Raw genomic sequence first — 20,527 nt, forward strand, 5'->3', positions numbered from 1 at the left:
TGAAAAATCACTATATTTTTTTTTAATCTAAGTGAGAAAAATTACATATTACATAGCCGAAACAGTTCTCCCAATATATATGTACCATTGGCAATGCATACTGTCCACAGACAAGACATTACACTCTGCTGTCTTACACTTGTTAAGAAATTAGACGGACAAAACTTCTAGTAATTTGAAGGTGACAATATTTTATTAATCAAGTCTGTGTCCAAGAGGATTTTTTTAACCTTTTACAGAAAAAAGATAACTTGGAAGAATACCGCTGATATTAAGGAAGACCGGGAAAACTTTTGTATTAGTCATCGCTTTGACAGATTGTATGTTCCAGACGGAATAAATCGGGGAGATAATATTCTGTGAAGTTGAAGTTAAAGTAGGCTAACGAAGAATCTAAGTTGTTTGTGTGCTAGGACAAAGTTTACACTTTTTCATTATTTTGAAAAGCAAAATCCGGAAGTGGTGTAGATTTTATTTTGGTCGGTTTGACAGCGATTCAGTTGTATGGGGTTTGACAGCGTTACAACAGTGTTATCAGTTGCTTGCTTCGTTGTTACTCTGCCGAACGCTGACAGTCAGTAGCAGTTGTATCGCTCGCCACCTTTTGAAGGCAAACGGAGTATAACTTTAAGTTAGCTTTGCAACTAAGCTGACAGCCTTAGGGGTGAAATAAAACTCATTTATCGGCGTTGCACGTCACAATGGACACTGTTCAGGTAGGTGAGTTAGTTGAATACACAGGTTGTCAAGCGTTAGCGTTAGCATGTCGCTAGCAGGGGTTGGCTAACAAGGGCAGGGCCAGTTAGCCGCAAGGTGACAAACCAGTAACGTTAGTTGCTTGGATGCTAATGTGAACGCTAATTCGTTTACACCTGGCTAACTAGCTACTTATTGTGTGTGTCTTTGTCAGTCTTTTTACACACCTTGTTTATTATCCGCAGAGATTGGTGTCTGGATTTTCTCTGGACCTGGGACCATTGAAAGAACCCCTTGGATTTATTCGTGTCCTAGAATGGGTAAGTGAAGTCAAAAAGTAGTTAAAATGTCTCTACAATAGGTAGCAAACCACCTTAACGTCCGTTATCGAGTCACAAGTCAGTTACGAGTTACAAGTTATTCTTATTAGCACCATACTCAGTTGATATTTCTTAATTGTCTATTTTACTTTTTCCATGTACAAAACACCATCCAAGTGTATCTCAGTGTTGTTAGAAAGATATTCTAGTACATAGATTAAAGTGTAAAGAAAAATACTTCAATAGCCGTTGCAAGTTCTTCTGACTCTGCTTTGTTCATTGGGAACTTTGGAGTTTTGGCTTTTGACTCGGTTAAATAATACCATAGTGGACCTGCATGTAGCTACTGATTTCCCAAGTGAAATGTTAACCTAAGATAAGATGTAAACCTTTTGCTTTGAACTCTTATATGCCTCTCACAGTGAACTTGATTATGTATATTAGTGGACCAAGCTGGAAGCTCAAACAATCACCAGGAAATTCCCAGATATTGTGACTTCTGTATTGAAATAGTACAGCTAAGAAAATAGTTGCTGCATTTCAGACAGTTAAGCAGTACCACCCAGAACAGGAGTGTGGTTGATGTGACAGAAAAACACACAGTGAAGTAAATGATAATGTAACCTGGCCATAACTGAAAGCAGGGGTCTGACTTGGTGCTCCTGTGAACTACTTCTACTCTATGTAGCTGTTGTGAGGAAGGCCAGCTGTTGAGAATCAAGTAGCTTGGATATAAAGTATGTGCTGGTGCTAAGTAGAACATGCTCCAGATATCAGTATCAGTATTGATGTGGACTAATGTGCTAACTGCCCCAGTACAACAGGCTGTGCTCTGTGTGTATTTAAGGCGTGGACTTGTGGAACAGCCATGTCCGATTGTAACTAACACATACAGCAGGTATTATCCGTTGCTGTGCTGTGGCGTTTCACTCCAGGAAGGTGGCTTAAAAACCCCAGCTTTCTATTCCATTGTCAAAGTGTAATGCACAATGGGCAGTTATGGTTGATTATCAAACCTCTATACAGTACACTAAATATCAACTGAATTGTAGCAGAAGTGTATCATTTTCTGAGTTTTGGACAATGATAAATTAGGTGATCAGAAAGGTTCGAAATAAGTCAAGGTTCAGCCAAATTATCTAAGATACTTTATTTGGATTTGAAACTTACAGTGACCACACAGTGTTTTTCTTTGAAATGATAGTAGTAATCTGCCAGTCCAAAATTAAGCCCATTCCAACAAGTACAGTAGGACTAAGATTCACCAGAAAGTCTGTCTATATGCATAATAAATATACAGTTTCTTTACCTTTATTTTCTCTTAACACATGGAGGTTTGTTAACAACCTGGCATTAATGCTGTTAATTACAGCTGTGTTTTTCCTGTCATGACATATCAAAATGTCTACAAACTTAATGAGTAAAATATTATTATCAAGAAAATGATGCCAAAGCCAATAGAATTATCCTTTATTGTGGATTATACTTTTCATTTGGGCTATTTGCTTGCATATGTTTTTACTGTGAAGTGGAAATTTAAGGTCCATAATTTTTAAATGGAAAAAAAAAAGTTTGAACTGAAGAGGTTACTTTTGTTAGTTCTCTGTTCTGACTATTGGATGTAGAGCGGATGAGGTGTCTAGTTCCAACTGGGCAGTGCACACTTCCCAGGAAACAGACTGTAAATCCGGCTGGCTGCTGCAGCACAGCAACTCTGACTATCTCCTTGGGGAATGGGGTGCAGTGGTATGAGCAGAGAGCACACATACCACTGGGGTAAATCGGCATAGATGCGCTAGGTTGTGTAAAGGCCATTGTATACTTAATGCAGGACCTGCTTTAGGAAGGTTTGTACAGGCAGAAGGACATGTGTCTACCATTTCCCTCCATTTCTTATTAAAAGATTCAAAGCACCAGATTGGCAAGAGTTGGCCTTGCTGGTTGATGTCTTGAGGAACAGCAGACAGCAATAACAGTCATGGTTAACAGCTCATTTTTACACACTGGCACCTAGTAAACAGCAACTGTACAGAAGTCACTGAAGAAAATGCTAACATCTCTCTTGAAATACTTAGTCAATATACATCAAATGATCTCAGCAGGTGTGTTTATGGGACATTTTCCTGTAGTGGTTGGTTGAAACGTGTAGAAATACAGCATAGTTATTACTAAGGCATCTACTGGGAATGTTCGTTTGCACACACTGCATGTGATTGGCACTGCAGTGCCTTGCCAGATAATGTTGCGTTGTGGCTTTGCAAACGAGGTTCACCTTCTTTCCTGTATTGCCAGACTGGCCAGTCTGAACACAGCATAAAACACCAGTCTCTTTCTGGTGTGTATGCCTCTATGTGCACTAACAGTTGTTAGTGTCCAAATCCTGTGACTGAATAGGCTGCTGCTGTCCATGTGGAAATGTGTCTGTCAGTTTGGTGACTTTGCTTTTTGGGTTTTAGGATCTTTGCTCCTTTATGATAGTCCGAGCTTTCTAATCTGATTTTCATACCTGCAGACATTGTTGTTTTGATTTTTTAACCCTTGCTATTTCCAATTGATCCAGGAAGTTCAATAAGTTCATTTTGTTGTTGGTCTGCTTCAGTCTCATGGCTGAAATAGACAAAATTCTTTGAGGGTGAGACATTCTTAGTATTCTAGTGCTGGGAGAAACGTCTTGCCTCTTCTATTGTAATGCTTTTGGAAGATGTTTAGAATTGATTTTACTGGATGTCAAACTGGCCTGTATGCCACAGTCTATAAACATGGACATTAGCCAGTAACTGGAGTTTTTCACAGTGTCAGGTGAAGGGTGGTCTTGCTATTTTTGTCGTCATGGCCTGCTGGGTCTTTTTTTGGGTCATATCCATGTGATGTGCTATGTACAAATAAAGGTTGTTGTATAAAAAGCTAAATTGCTAATGTCAGAACCTTGTGACTGCCTGCTGCTGTCTCTTATCTGTCCTGCCACTCCCTGATCAGGAGAGCTGGTGAGGAATGCATCAGTCAGTCTTTGGGAGGCTGGGTGGGACACTGGAATTGGGACCTGGAACCCCTACCCTATCTGGAGAGTTTATTTGGGGTGCTGTCAGATTGGCCCGGGTGGGTCAAGCAGGGCTGAGATGAAAGCTGAGAATTGGTGTGGAGATCCAGAGACACCTGAAAGATGAAACCCATTCCTGGAAATCCTCAGTGGCCTGAAGCTTGCTAAATACTGCACTGCATTTCTCTGTGTGTGTTTCTGTTATTTCTCTTGCTGTTACTACACTACTGCAGCCTGCAGACTGTTTACCTCAGTGCCTGTGCTTACCAAGTGCTTTGGCCCAATGTATGTAACTTTTTTGTGGTTGAAAAGGATCCTGATGATTTGATTTGGGAATGTGCATTGGTAGATGTAGGCGTTAGTGAACAAAGGACATTATTCTTGAGAGAAAGTACATAGCAAGAATCACATGCCCTAACCAGAAGCTCGTCATTGGAGGAAGGATGTCCTGGGAAGGGGGAGAGGTGTGTGGAGGGGGGTGCCCTTTGTCGCTTAGTACTCCTAAGTACTGTAGTGCTTTATTCATACAGACTTTACAGGACAGTTACTGCAACACCACCATTTCATTGTAAGAAAAGAACACATTTTTGTGAGCATATCATATTGTCACTGTCATGTGAAAACCAATTTGGTTGCTTGTAATTAAGTTAAAGGACTACATGCCTTCAGTGGGTTGAGGTCATTTTCCAAACCCCTCTGGCTTATCAAAAACTTTCACAACACTTTGCATGGACAAGCAAGCCAGGGAGGAGAAAGGAGGTTAGCTCTGCTAACAAGTGCTAAAAACCAGTTTGGCAGATATTGGCAGGGCATGTTGTAGCTAGAGCTAGGCAGCAAGTGTAACTGGTGATGCAGACTGAATGGTGCTAGCTAATCCTGTAGTAAGAGGTGTGCAATATATTGTCGAAGAGGCAGCAGGGATGCAGGGACTCCTTCACAGATGGGCCAAACATCCTTGCCATGGTACAGTAGCACAGTTAGTAAACCACCACCGCATCCCTCCCCAGCACCGAGCAGAGCTGAGGGAGTGAGGGAAACTTTAACATTACTGCTAGCTCGTACTAAAACCAGATTAGCAGAAGCTAGCGAGGCAGCTGTAGGCCATGCTGGTTGACAAGCTAGTGATGCAGCCTGAATGGCACAAGCTAACCTAGTAGTTAGCAGGAGTGTGTGTGGTGAGTTGTTGAAGAGGGAGCAGGGATGCATGAACTCCTTTACAGAAGTATTGGTCGTCTTTCCTCTGGTACAGTATGGCTAGAAGTCTGCACTGCGTCCCTCCCCAGCACCAGGCAGAGTGGAGGGAGCAGGATGAAACAGGAAAAGTGAGAAGACTTGACAGTTACTAAGAGGATCCTCTCAGCAACACCCAGTGGTGACTCAGTTAGTGTTCTGGGACTTGGCTTTGTCAAAAAGGAGACGAGCAATGCATGCACTGGCACTGTTTTATAGGGCAAGGGTGCTACCCCCTGATTGGGTGGTTAGTACAAAATTCTTCCTCAGGTGCAGAGGTGGAGCTCTGTAAAGGAAAACACATTGCAAAGCCCATTGGAGGCCGGAGCACGCATGAAAGTAAGTAAGTAAATATTGGGTTAGGCAGTGTAATATTGACAAAAAAATATGATAAAGCCATGGCAGATCACACTGCAATTATGTGCTTAATGACACCTTCAATAAATAGTTCTACATGTTCTAAACACACTTGACAGCTTTTGTCCAAAAAAGACCAGTCATAGATGGATTTCCAATAGAATTTAACTAGAATAGAATATGCCGAGATATAATTCACTACAATCAAACTGCTTTTAAACAAAATAAATGTCAATAACACCAGTAATAAAACCAATATTAGAACACAAGACAACCCTTGAGTTTAAAAACAAAAGACTAAAAAAAAGACTAATTTTATTTCAGAATGGAAGCTTTAAGTTTCTAAATGAGAACAACAGAGATGCTACAGAGGGGCATTATTGCCACCAACTGTTGCTGTCACTGTCTCGTGATTTGATTGATTTGGAATACTTGATAGCAGAGGCACAAAAGCTGTTTTCTCATATGAACTCTGGAAAATGTCCACAAAATCAAGACCGAACATTGTTCAAACATGGTCAATGGACTTTATTTAAATAGACTCAAGGATACTTCGTCATGCAGACTGCAGGGGATCAAACCGCTGACCCTCTGATGTGGATGAGCCACCGTGTAGATGTCCATGTCACATGTGTTCTCATTTACTGGAAACACTCCATTTGGCTTAATTGAGGGGTGGTGCCTGGGTAGAGCATGCAGGAGGAGGACTCCATAATGATGACTGTGTTTGCATTGATATCAATACTGCATGTATTATATCTACAGTATATATCTGCAGTATCAGCAAAAGAATGGAAAGCAGTATACAGGCATGCAGAAAAGTGTAAGCCAAATGCCATGGTGGAAAGCATAAATTAGATACAGATAATTGTGTAAAGAAAGACCATTACATTTCCCCAAAAAGTAGTCATGGTTATCCCAGCCTTAATGAAACACCACATCATTTCCACATATTAGTTTATTGGTGCTGTGTTTATGACAGAGAGCTGCTGTATGAAATCCCACTCCCACTCTGTGCCTAGTTTGTGTCTGTATTTTAGCATGTAATGTCTTAAACAATAGGATGAAACTGCAGCAGTGAGAATCTATTTGGCATTGTAGTGGAGTGGTAGTCTGTTTACAGATAAAGTACTTGAATACATTTTTTTCCTGTCTTAGATAGGACCAATGATGCTACCCAAGTGTGTAAGAGGTTTCTGGGAAGACTTATAAACGACTGTCTTCAGAATTTAGGCTTATAAATATTTTTGTGCAATGTGGATTGCTGAATGTCTACTCAGTGCCCAGCAGAGTACTGCACAGGCCTAAAATCTGGCCCGACCCTGCCCGATTTGTTAAGGATCGAGCCCATTCCAGGTATTTCAACAACAACGAACCTACAGATGAAGAGAGGCTGTTCAAATCTAAATTCATGACCCACCTGAGAAATTTGTTGGAAACAGCCACTAACTGGACATATTTCAACCCCACCATGTTGTGGGAATAAATTGAAACTCCTGCCTGCTCTTTGTCCTGCACCACAGTTGACCCTCAAGTGGCATCACAGTTTTTCTGCACAGTCAGTTCATGCTGGAGGTTAAAGGAAATGGTCTGGGTTCCCCTCTGCTTTCCATTCTTCCTGCCAGTGTCTCCTGTCTGTCAGCAGAGTTGAAGATATCAGCTTGTTTTTCTCCCTTGAGAAGAAGCTTTTTGCTGACATTCATTCTTATGTGATGTGAAAAACAACTTTGACAGAGTAGAATATTCATTCACATTGAAAGAAGCTATATGTAAGAATTTTATTCTAAAATATTGAAAACTTAACTGAAATTATCAACTGGAAATATCTCAGTTTTTACATTAGGTCAGACATCTGTGTATTGTGTTGCAGAGATGTCTACTGAAGTTAGCATTCCAACCAGTTAGCTTTGGCCTGTCTTGTCCCATAATACCACTTTGTAGCTCAAGAGGCCATATGAAGTCACTGTTGTGTCCAGTCTGTCCTCAGTTGAGCAACACCGTAGTCCCCAGAGTTCTGGTCAGAGCTTCTGTACTGTATGATGTACTGTACCGTGATCACCTCAGTGCTGTATTCCCTGTTGTCAAACTTGTTTGGTCCCAGTTTGGTGGCCAATTTTTACATTTCAATCTTACTTATGCTTTGTTTGCATAAGTTTGTGTTGTCTTCTCAGTGCTGCATTATAAATATGATAGATTTATGGCAGTAAACAGTATACTTGTCATTGCCCTGACAACCACAGGACAGAATCGTTTTTTTGTTACATGTATGTGATGTTTGAATGTTTTTTTTTTTTTTCACTTTGAGCACCTTTATCAAGCACGTTTATTTGTATAACGCCCTTGGATACATGAGCAGTTCCAAGTACTTTATATAAAACCAGAAGTGCATTAAAATTACATGTAAAGGTATAAATAATAATAGGTAAATAATATCTTGTGAAGTAGAAAAATACAGAAAGACAAAAAATAACTGTCAAGACATACATTTTTTGCACCCATTGTTCAGCAGTAAATTGCCCCAAATTTAAAGAAGGTACAGTAGAGAAACTTAATCAGTCAACGGCACAGGTTTGGTTCTGACTGTTGGTTCTGGTATTACCAGACTGTTTCCTGAAGTTATAAGGGATGTACTATGGTTTGAATGTGCTACAAGTTGATCTTTTTGGGAACACCAGACCAAATGCCACTCCAGTAGTCTACCCTGCTTGAGATAAAGGCAGGTATGATGCTCTAGATCTTGTATAATGTCTAATGTGTTCGAGCTACATATGGAGGCTGTCCTACAGAAGATCTGCTCATTGATATTCATTAAATTCTGAATATTTTCTTATTGAATTGTTAAGATTGTATTAATCCACCACATGATTAGACAGTATTTCTAATGACAACATGGGCTTTAAATGTAAAACACTGGATTCAGAAAAATTTGAAAACATTGAGTTTTGGGAAAAAGTCAAATGGAATCTGCCTGTGTATCTTAGTTGCAGAATATGGCATGTTACCATATTTAAACTGTGAAAGGAGGGCTCTTTGCAAGAGCTGGACTGATTGAACGTGAAAGTTTGGTTTGTCAGCCTCATGTTAGGGGTTTGCCATTTTTGTTTTCAGCCCTTTGAGGGGGAGGAAGGGAGTTTCCTGTGTGGAAAAAGAATGTAACAACTGCTGGGAGGAGAATGTTAGTGAAGTAGGGATGTTGGTTCAGAATGCATTTGGTATGTATGGGAAGAGGAAAGGCATCATGGTATCAATTTTATATTGATGCCTTCTTCTAAAAGTAGAAGCTTAAATCTGACCCTGAAAAGCAGTCCAGTTAGTACTGTCTCAGTGTAATGTTTACAAATATGAGGACTTAAAAGTCATTAAATTGGCTTTAACTTAATTTCTAACCAAATTTATATTCAGACTCTTTTTATTAATTCAGAATTACTGCAGCAGAATCAGGTTTGATTTCCTTTAAAACCAAAAGCCTGATAGTTTGAGACCTGTCAGTCAAACAAACTATCTCTGTCTCTCTCTCTCAAACTGTGTCTCTTTTAAAACCTCCCACCCTTGCTTATTTCTTTGTCTCGACAGGTGTTCACCATCTTTGCTTTTGCCACCACCGGAGGTTACTCAGGGACAACCCACTTTACAGTCACCTGCCCAGGATCCCAGGTGGTGCAGGAAGTACATCCTGTATTTGGCTACCCGTTCAGGTACTGAAGAACACTAGAGTGCTCCTAGTCATAATAACCTTTATCTGCAGTTAATATGTGAAACAGGATTTTCTTAAAATTTGCTTCCCACACCACAACACCAGGACACACGCAAAGTTCGGTCTTCCTTCTCTTCCAGTAAACAACAGAATTGGGCATTACTGCCATCATCTGGTGAAAAGTATGGTTACTCCACTTGGTCTTGGCAGGTTAAACTAACATTTTGTCCCCCTTCAACTTTCTCATTTGTTACTTATTTTGCCTCTCAGTGTAGGTGAACACACAGTACTGATGTTGCAGAGACATAGCTTTATGTTTTTGTTGTCAGATGACTGCAGAAGAATAAAATCAGGATTTTATTTCCGCAGGTCTGAATGCTCCTGGGTATCGGTGTCAACAGTAATTGTTGGTCACCAGCATTTCGATCCACTATCAGAAAGGACTGGACCTAATGGTTAAAATCAATATTACACTAAGAATATCTTTCAATAATAATAATGGCATATAATGGCCATAATAATGATATGGCAAATGTATGTAGAATTATATAAAGCTGATCAACAAGTGAGAAAAAATCTTATTACCAAAGAAAAAAATCAGTCATTCTAGTTCATTTTCAAAGCTTGCTCAGAATTATGAATTTGGACAGCTTAGTGTTGTGAAATGATTACATGATATGATCATATCTACACCATACATTTCTACTGAAAGTCGTTTGAGACATTGCTGTTAATTGAAGTGATGGCGGTGATGATCATGAAACTCATCCGTAGTTTAGTTGACTCTGCTAGCATTCTGCATGAATAGAGCCAACGGAGCTGAGCGGTTAGAGGAAACAAAGGTGAAGAAACAGAACATCCATAGTGTTGATATTTACCAAGGATTGCTGCCATTTTTTAGGCTCTATATAGTGAAATTGTATTAGTTATTTACTGAAGAGCTGCACTGAGGTAAAGCAATCATTTTACATCTGGGAAAAGCAGTTGTAGAATCTGTTTTGCCAGTCACATGGAGGGACTGAGATAAAAACAGTGTGTTAGAGAGAGAGTTTTTATACAGTAGTTCAGACAATGACAATACTTCAGTGATGGAAATTACTATAATTATAATTAGATCAGTAGATCTCCATTCAGCACTGTTTTAAACCAGAGAAGTCTATTTTCCTGTATCATTTGGCACAGGGTGATTAATATCACAATCAGAATACTTTATTGGTCCTTGAGAGGAAATTTGGTCAGTTGCAGTTGCTGTAAAGCAGTAATAAAGTAGAAAAAGGAAATAAGAAGTATCTTATAGAATATTTAAAATATGTACACTATATAGCAGGCATGTCCAAACTATTCCATAAAGGGCCGTGTGGCTGCAGGTTTTCGTTCCAACCAAGGAGGAGCACACCAGCTTAATTAGCTGAGCTCAGTCTTCAGCTGATAACTCAGTGATCCCTTGATGTTGATTGGCTGGCCTGGTGTGCTCCTCCTTGGTTGGAACGAAAACCTGCAGCCACACGGCCCTTTATGGAATAGTTTGGACATGCCTGCTATATAGCAATATAAATCGACCATAAATAATAGACAATATAAAATATGCACATGTGAATATCAAAACTATGTGTATTGTGCTACAAGAAATAGCACCCCTCTATATAGAAATATATCTGTTGTGCAACATTTTACATTAAGTAACGATAGTAATAGAATACAAGAATACTACTACTGCTAATACTAATACTATGACATTAATAACAATACTAACAATAATAATAATAATATGTAGTAAAAACAGTATATAGTAATGATGATGATAATTATAGTAATATTATTATATTATTACTAATAATAATAATAATAATGATGATAATAGCAGTAGTAGTAGTCGTAGAATGATGCAATATAGATAATATACATCTTCACCATAGTATTACACCATTGAATTTCTGCACATGTTGATGAGATTATTAGAATTTTGAGGTAATCAGTCAGACACATAAACAGACTTTGTGATATTCTGATGTCAGCAACAAGGTCTTCTGTTCATCGAGATAATAATAACTGGAGAAGCTTCCTGTGAAATCTCTTTATGATGCAGCTGATCTATGACCATACATTGGTTGAAGGCTCAGTTTAATTTCTGCACGCAGTCTTTGTAAAATCTTAAGCGTGTCCCTTAATCCTTTCATATTTTCTCTTCTTGCTTTCCTTGGATAGAAGAGTAACCCAGGTGAGGACTTGTTTTATTCAAAGTTAGACAACAAGAGAGTAAAAACAGGAGTCATTAGAGTGATTGTTGAATGTGCCTTCTTCCTCTCTTCGTCCCTTCAGGTTGTCAGCACACCCATATCAGATCCCGTCGTGCAACAGCAGTCCATCCAATGAGACCTTCCTGCAGGGCGACTTCTCCTCCTCTGCAGAGTTCTTTGTGTGCATTGGTGTGTTTGGGTTCCTGTATTGCACTGCCACGCTCATCCTCTACCTAGGCTACCAAAGCGTCTACCGCCAGACCACCCGCGGTCCCATCATAGTGAGTACATATCCTTTGGTCAGCAATGAGCTTTCTTCATACTACTAACCCCCTTTGCACCCACCAACCCTGCGTATGAGGAGAGTTGGGATTGTCTTTTTTTACATCTCAAGCATTCAAACCAATGTTCGCCTTGCAACAACACAGCATCCACATCCAGGAAGTCCAGTTGGAGTAACTAGGGGTGTAACGATGCAATATTAATGGTTTAACATGAACCACATTTTTGGGGTCATGGTTCAGCACAGCAGGGAAAACAAAATTATTATTTTTTTTTTTGGTTTGTTTTTATTTATTTTGAAACAAACATTCAACATTGGCTTATTGGTCATCTTACTCTAACAGTTAAGGCACTTAAATACTGGCATATTATCAGTTAGAATAACAAAAATTAACAGTGTAAGTGTCAGTACTGCTCCATCTAAAGCAGGGGTCACCAACCCGGTGCCCGCGGGCACCAGGTCGCCCGCAGCATCCACATCAGTCGCCCGTAAGCCAGTTCTAAAAATAGCACTAATCACGAATTAGCTCTGTCTAAAATTTTATTGAATTGTTTTGCTATTCTTTTTGAATTACATTTACAGTGATGTAAATTTAAAAACGAATACATAAAAATGTAAAAAAAAAATTATATAATAAAAAAAGTTTAATATATGAACTCTGACGTAGTCTGGGTCGGAGGTCAGTCTAGTGCGCATGACAAACCGGCTTTGCTGAGATGAGCTCGTGAGCGCTGCAAAGATGAGGAGACGAACGCATTTTCTACCCACAAAAACAGCAGAAAAAAGGAAGAAAACTTATCATTTTCACAGTGAATGGGAGGAAGAGTTCTTTTTTACTAACGTGAAAGAAAACTGCGTGTGTCTCATTTGCGGTGCGACTGTGGCGACGGCTAAGCGGCACAACGTGGAGAGACACTTCATAGAATATCATTAATGATAATATAAAATTAAAGGTACACTGTGTAACTTTGTTATTTCAGAAGTGTATTATCAAAGTGGTAGCCCTTTGCATTACTCAGTGCCCTTGAAGTAGCTCTTAGTTTCAAAAAGGTTGGTGACCCCTGATCTAAAGTCGTCTCTAGGAGTGACAGGTCCATGAATTTAAAGGCTTCTCAAATGCCAAAATGCTGCACAGTGGTTTTATGATACTATGAGACAGGATTTTACAACTCTGGAAAGTTACCATGGTGGCAGCTATTATGTCTTTCATTGCAAGGTTAATAGTAGAAATATGATGTTCACGTTACAATCGTAATTCACATTGACAGAGCCCCAGCAATTCATCATTTTATCAATTTGTCTAATGGTCTTTTTTGTTTTTCATTTTCTACTTTTTGTGCTATTTTCCACAGAAAAAAAGAAACTGTAGGAGTTTTTTAAAATATTTTTTTCCTACCTTCCAGACTGCAACTGACTTGTATTTTTTCAAGACTGAACTGTTTTTTTGTTTTTGTTGTGTGGTACATCTAACTACATCTAACTAACTCCAGTTCTATGAGTGTGTGCTTAGCCCTGTGACAAGCTTTGCTCAGGCACAGCCTCGATGGGGCAACCAGGACGCAGGAGGGTGAAATGAATTCTGGTAAAGCAGCAACTGTTAAACGCTTCTTCCTTGATGATATGTTGGTTTGCTTGTGAAAAATAGATTTAGACTACAATTTCAAAGCTGTGCTGTACCATCAAAAATATTCCTGCTATTTTGTCGCCAACACCCACCCACCCCCTCCATAATTATTACACAAAATCAAATGTTGTATTAAATTGCATAATCCCTCTTCATTTTGGTATGGCGCTAATCTCATTTTAAAATATCTCCACTTCACTAAGATCTCATTCTTATTCACATGTGCATAGAAAAGAATTCAGGGGCAATCATAAAAATGTTCACATTTTCTTTATGAGGGGCTCCAGCCCCCATGTAACCATGAACATCAATATGAAAGTATAGAGAATGGATGGATGGCAAAATAGCCAAAAGCAGCACATCATATAAAGATTATCCAATACAGTTTGTGAAATTATTCGTTACATTATGAATTCTGAATTATTATAGGAGCCTGTACACAGATACAGACTGTGGCTAAAACATTGCTGCGTGTTACTCTGTTGAATTCAGAATGAAAAAATATACAGCAACTAAGAACTGTTAATGATGTGAAAACTTCACTTTTGTTCTTGGAATGAGAGCATACAGCAGAACCCTCTGAATACTCATGGGATATTAATGTGTATGTAAACATGCTCCGTGTTTACTTTGTGCTACTCCTGCCAGGACCTGGTGGTGACTGCTGCCTTTGCCTTCCTGTGGCTTGTGTCCTCCTCAGCCTGGGGCAAAGGCCTGACTGATGTCAAATGGGCCACTAACCCAGAGCACCTGGTGGAATCGTGCAAGGAGGTCTGTAAACCAGGAGAGTTTCCTTCCATGGGTCGTCTCAATGCCTCTGTGGTAAGTCATGGTAAAATAGTGCTGCACTCCTTATTACCTCCTTCATAAGAGACCCATAATTCTCAGAGTGGCCATATTGGAGAGCAAACAATATTTTAATAAACTTTATAACCTTAGAAAACGTATCCTGTCTGCTCCAGGATTGACTGTAGTAGAGCTGCAGATATGTTTGCAGCAGCTGGGGAAATAAAGAGACACATGGTTGGACATTCCAGTAGAACTTTTGATTCTAAAAGCAACAAGATATTCAAAGACATTCATGTGACAGGTTTTATCCTAAAATGTAATCAGAATCTGTCTACCCTCGTAGCTATGCTAAACAAGGAAACTGAGCTACAGCAGCAGCAATTTCATCTACTACCCTTAAAACTTTGTTCATTGCACCTCAAAGTCATGCATATTCAATCATTTCCTTTAAAATATTTTTAGCAAATTATTGTATCACACTTAATATCATTAAGCATAGTTCAGTACCACAATATTTATGGTTGTTAATGCAGAATGTGCAGGAAAACTATTTGACCATAGGACCATGGCTCTTAAACAATAGACACACCATTGGAGACAAACATCAGCTAACTTATTTTTGCAATCAGGTCGCTTCACATTATTTCATATAGGCTAACTTTCAGCTGTAAGCCGTTTTCAGAAGCAGATTAAATTTACACTTCTTTATAGGTAATTGTTTCACGGTAGGGAAGAATGTTTTTTTTGCCTTTACCTCTGCATTATAATCTTTTTGATATGTTGAATCCACAGCATAACATCTGAAAGAACTCTAAGTGGGAATAAAGCATTATTAATTTAATTTTATTATTATTATACACTAGTTACACTAGAGCATAGTGTCATTCTTCTTAATAGTGTTTCTGTTCCTTGCAGATGATGTGTGTAGGATGCTTAATTAATAACTGTCCATCCATACCCGAGATAGTGGGAAACTACATCTGTCTAACCACTATTTTGTCCAAAAGCATCTTGATCTGATAATCAACTAAGCCAATATGCTTCATACTGACTGCTGTCAGCAGCTGTGCCCTGTTTTCAGGAAGTTGACAGTTATAAACCTATTACACTGTGCATTTTATAACAGGCTAGCACCGAATACCAACCTCAGTACCACCACTTTTTCCATTTTCAGCACAGTATTCCATATAAATCTGGAGGGTGACTGATTGTCGATTGTTGCTTTGTATAATGCTCTAGTGGCAAAGTACAGCCAGTGCCATGTGATGTTCAAATACAAACTGCCCATTCCCCTTCAATGCTAGGACTGTTTCACTATCCTGCTGCAGCAGGATCGAGTTAACTATGTAGAATACAATTCTAATGCACTTTGCAAACTGAAAATGTCATCGTTTGGTAGCATTTTTATTGTCCTGTTTCTGATCCAAAGAAATGTGTCAATAATGTAAATGCAATAACTGTTCACATTTGCATGTTCTTACCTTACTTGTCACCAATATTCAAATGTCAGTGTTTGCTAAAAAACAGTATAGTGTGTTTTATAGTGTTACTAGGAGGTGTTGAACTGTGTATGACTGCATCAAATAATGTCGGCAGACCAGACCTTTAAAGCTTATGGTACAACTCAACTGGAACATAAAAGAGGAGGACATAATACCATGAATGTAACTTAAACACTTAGTCAACACAAACTCAACACTGCAAATGGTAAAAGTACACAGTAAACATTATATGTTGTCACTAGTCTCTCTGTCTCTCTACAGATTTTTGGCTTTTTGAACTTGATCCTGTGGGCAGGCAACTGCTGGTTCATTTACAAGGAGACTCCTTTCCACAAGGATCCCAACCCACCCGCCACCATGGAAGAAGGAGGGGCCCCTGGGCCCTAGCCACATCACTGAGGTCCTTGAGCATAGCCCTGTAGCCACAGCAGAAATGCTTTGTTCCCAACATTGGTCTCTGATGTTCGCCTGCAGAAATGGAAATAAAAGGAAGGCAATTGTCCTATATACCCCCATACCTCCCAACACTTGCTAGTGTTGGAAAGTTAATCCTGTCCCCAATGACTGAGTAACACTAAGTCTTTCTTTTTTTCAAAATCTGTCAACTCCCAATTCCTGCATGCCTTGAAAACACTAAGTGCAAATACAAACTGAAATGCTTTCACACTATGTACAATAAGAGCTACTGTGAATATAGCTTGAGTTGAACACTAAAACTGTATGTATATGGTGTTCAGAACAGCAGGCCCGCACTACATTTGCTTCCACATTAGCACACTGCCCTCCCTTGATATTAGCCCTTTGGGGAGTCACCTAGTGATGAAATTGTGATGTAGGAGCCCAGAATCTCTACTATTCTTCAACCAAGGAAAGGGCAAAGGATTAACAGAAGTTCAAATCAAACATCCCTCAAATCCAATAAAAGTGTGGCCACAAGAAATGACAATGAGCACATGCATACCTGGGGTTGAGCCAGTCCAGTAGGACCCTGCTTTTCTTACATTATGTCATCTGTAAGAGGAAGTGCTACAGAACAGGTTCCAAGTGCTGCGTTTTCTAAACACGTCAAGAAGTTCAGTAGATGAGCTTGTAGGTTAAAATGTATTGAATGCTCTCTCCTCCAGTTAATATATTAAACAGCTGATACCAGACCCCTTTGTATAATTGGACTTTGGCATGTGTTTTCTGAACTCTACCTCCGAGGCCTGAGACCATCTAACAATTACATTTCCTCCAACAATATTCTAATCTAATATTCTAATCTACAAGCACTACAATGTTTAAGAACACTTTGATATTTTTGCGCTTAACTGTTGATGGCATAAAGGAAATACGATACACACTAAGAAGAAAAATCACACTAAATCCTCCTGTACTTCTCTGTAATTCAAATGTATAAGCAGATCTTTATTTTAGAAGAATCTTTTTGCTTGATGTTTTAAGTTGCTACAGTCTTGTGTAATTTTCCACCTGTTTTCAGAACAAGGCAGGCTCTCTACGTGTTTACTTCAATAGCTGTTATACATGACTTCACAGTGGACGTGACTGATAGATGTCAGGCCAAACCCTGTTTAGTTCCTCATTGATCAAAATGTTGCATTCACACTACTCAGTAACACCAACACCCGTCCTGTTTGAACTATCTTTTGCAAAAGGTGACGTGCAGTCACATTATTTATATACAGTTCATATGTATTTTTATCTACATTAATTGGTCTGTTGCATATGTTAAAACCAATGTTGGGTTTCCTTTTATATTCCCAGTGGAAAAGTGTCAGTGTGCAGCTTCTCTTTGATTTTTTTGTAACATTGTCAGATTTGCTGTTAAACTTGTTGTACCACTGAGTAGCCTGAGGCTTAATTTTGTGATGGTAAATAGTTCAAGTAACAAAAGTGGCAAAATGTGGTTGCCAGATTAATGTAATCCTGCTGTATCTTTTGACTCCTGTTCTGCTCTACATGTAACTTTATAGCCAGTACAATACATCAGAAGGTTTTGTGCTGAACACCTACAGTTGTTCTGAGTCACTGCTGATGATTATTTGTCGATACATTGGCTATTTGCATTGCACTAAGACGGATGTAATGATCTCAATGAAGTAACTGTTTTGATTTGAGTTATTGGGCCATCTGGGCAGCTGTTTTATTTCATTGCCATAGCCTCTGTAGGAAATAAATGACTGGCTGTTTGAGTCACTATAAGTAAAGTAATATATTTTCCACATCATATTGAAATTAGACATATATTTGGTAAGATGCTTTGTCAATTTTAAAACACGAATCTTAATTTGATTAGAGCACCATGAGAATGTGGATGTTTATGTAATGAATTATACTTTATATGTTTTATGCCTTGTTTGTGCAAAAGGAAACAATGGTTTATCTGTATTGACACGTAAAACATGAAAGCTGCAAGTGCTGGATTCTGTCTTCTTTTTTAATTACTTTGCAAAATGAGTTTATACATGAGTACGTCTGTACTTGTTCACATGGTTTACAGACATTTAAAGCCACTATGTACAGAATTTGTGTATGATTATAATGTAACATCTTTCATATTAGCTTTATAGCATTTTGCGGGGGTTTGTAGGGAAATGAAACAATAAGACAATCCTGCTTCAAATTGATGCAGTCTACATATGTATTGCTTCCGGCCGATTCATTCAGTCTCCGGGGTCAGATCTACCTGCCAAAGTATCTTTATCATACTAACACAGGATGTTGCCAAATTCAGAAATTCTACCATTCTATACAGTGAGTTTAATTTCCTGTTTGGATTATAAATGAGTTAACTGTGCTACTCAGCCAGATGTGTTTAGAATGTGTTAAAATCAGCCAACTTTTGGGTCACTGGTGAGAATAGAAGATCCTTCCATAGCAGATTCCTAGAGCTTTGTCACTCCTCTCTTTCTACTCTGCCTCACCACCAATAACAAACAAGTAGGCCATGAGGGAAGGCCTGTTTGGAACCGGATGCTGCCATAGTAAACATGCTACAGAAGTGGTTCCCAGCGTTATAGCTTGTGACCCCTTAAAAAGAAAAAAAGCCTTAGTGTCAACAGCAGTTTTGAGTTGTTCAACCCATGAGTGATTTTCTCCTTCCCAGATTGTGTAAAAGGATGTTGGGGCCTGAGGACTGTGTGTGTGTGTGCGTGCGTGCGTGCGTGCGTGCGTGCGTGCGTGTTTATAAAATCCTGTAAATTATCTGGTGACCCCTTAGATGTGCGTTTCGACCACTTACAGGGGACAGATGAAGTTGGAAGCCACTGCCATATGTGAGGTGTATATGTGTGTCTGTGTGCAGTGTGCAGTGTGCCCTGAACCCAGCCCTCGTCTGACAGATGAAATTGGTGGCAATATGGAGGCATGACATTAATTCATGTTATGAGTGTATTACTACACTCATCAGTAATACTTAACAATTGTGGAGGAAACACTCAGATCCTTTCGTAAAGTGAAAATACTTGTAGTAAAGTGTGAAAATGATTCATTACAAGTACACATCCTGTGTTCTACGTAAGTACAAAAGTATTATCAGCAAAATGCATGTAATGTGTCAAAAGTACTGGCTCTGCAGTAAGACGTTTCCTCTCACTGATATTATATGTGACATAATTAGATTGTTAGTACTAATGCATCAGCATGTAAACAGCTGTACTGTTCTGACTGGTCGAGGTGGAGCTGGTTTATTTCCTCTATATACAGTTAGTGTGGAGTCGAGTGGTTCCCAACCGATGGGTCTGGCCCCTCTAAAGGGTCACCAGGTTAATCTAGGGGGTCTACAGCAGGTGCCAGTATGGGTAGCTGTAGCTGTAACATCTATTGATGAGGAGTCATTTTAGTAGTACCTGACAAAACATTTGAGCGTGCACAAAAGGCACAGAAACATGCTCCACCAATGACTGTATTTGTACCATCTCTGCCATCCATGCTCATAATCACCCTCTGCTACTAATCGTCTTACTTGCCAGCAGCCTCTCTCAAAATCTCAACTGAAGCATAAAAGTCTAAGTGATGAGTAGAGATCCTTCAAGTAATACATAAATAAAAGTGCTAAATTTATCTGCACTTTAACGTGTTCACTTTAAGAATGCAGGGGTGTTCACAGCAGGTGTCTGATTCTGACCACCTGACTGTAGTCACTTAATGTAGGAACTAGTTAACTCAGTCTATGTGGCTCTGATAGTTCAAAGCAGTGGTGGTGATTTTAGGATTCGCTTTTTGTAGCTTTGTCTAAATTTAAGAGGTATGTGGACAGTGGTAAGGGCGGTGGGACGGCTCAGGGTGGGGTGCCAGAAAATTTCCCTTATTTTCAAATCCCAGCGTTGACAGATATGTTATAAAGTCCCATAAATTGGATATATTCATGTAGAGTACAAGTACTTCTAAATTATATTGGGTAAATCTACTTAGATACATTACACCACTAATATTTTGGCCTGTGCATTTATCACCCAAAGTACAATCAACTCAACTTTCAGTTAGTATATATTACTGTTTTGTATCCAATGCCATTTGTGGATTAATGTCAGATGGATAATACCATTTCATATTTCTGTATATATTGTGTTAATGTTACTCATGCATTATATCCAGTCATCAGTAGATATGTCTATACCCAAGCCACTAGGTCACTGATCTTTGAACTTGAGCAGTGGATCGCACAGTTGTTCCTATATGATTGATGCAATTCTGCCGCCTGTGAGACAGTAATCACAGATATTTTATATATTATGTGATAATATTATTATAATATAT

General features: G+C 39.1%; 1 protein-coding gene across 1 annotated transcript; it reads left to right on the forward strand.

Annotated features, from left to right (window-relative positions):
* Positions 1–521: 521 nt before the first annotated feature.
* Positions 522–18,184, forward strand: sypl2a (synaptophysin-like 2a). Its single transcript, XM_041961374.1, has 6 exons — positions 522–716; positions 942–1,016; positions 9,214–9,335; positions 11,654–11,852; positions 14,127–14,300; positions 16,031–18,184. Exons 1-6 carry the CDS (start codon positions 702–704, stop codon positions 16,154–16,156), a joined length of 711 nt encoding a protein of 236 aa, XP_041817308.1. The 5' UTR covers positions 522–701; the 3' UTR covers positions 16,157–18,184.
* The last annotated feature ends 2,343 nt before the right edge of the window (positions 18,185–20,527 follow it).

The sequence above is a fragment of the Chelmon rostratus genome, chromosome 2 (genome assembly GCF_017976325.1).
Source record: "Chelmon rostratus isolate fCheRos1 chromosome 2, fCheRos1.pri, whole genome shotgun sequence".
Classification (NCBI taxonomy): Eukaryota; Metazoa; Chordata; class Actinopteri; order Chaetodontiformes; family Chaetodontidae; genus Chelmon; species Chelmon rostratus.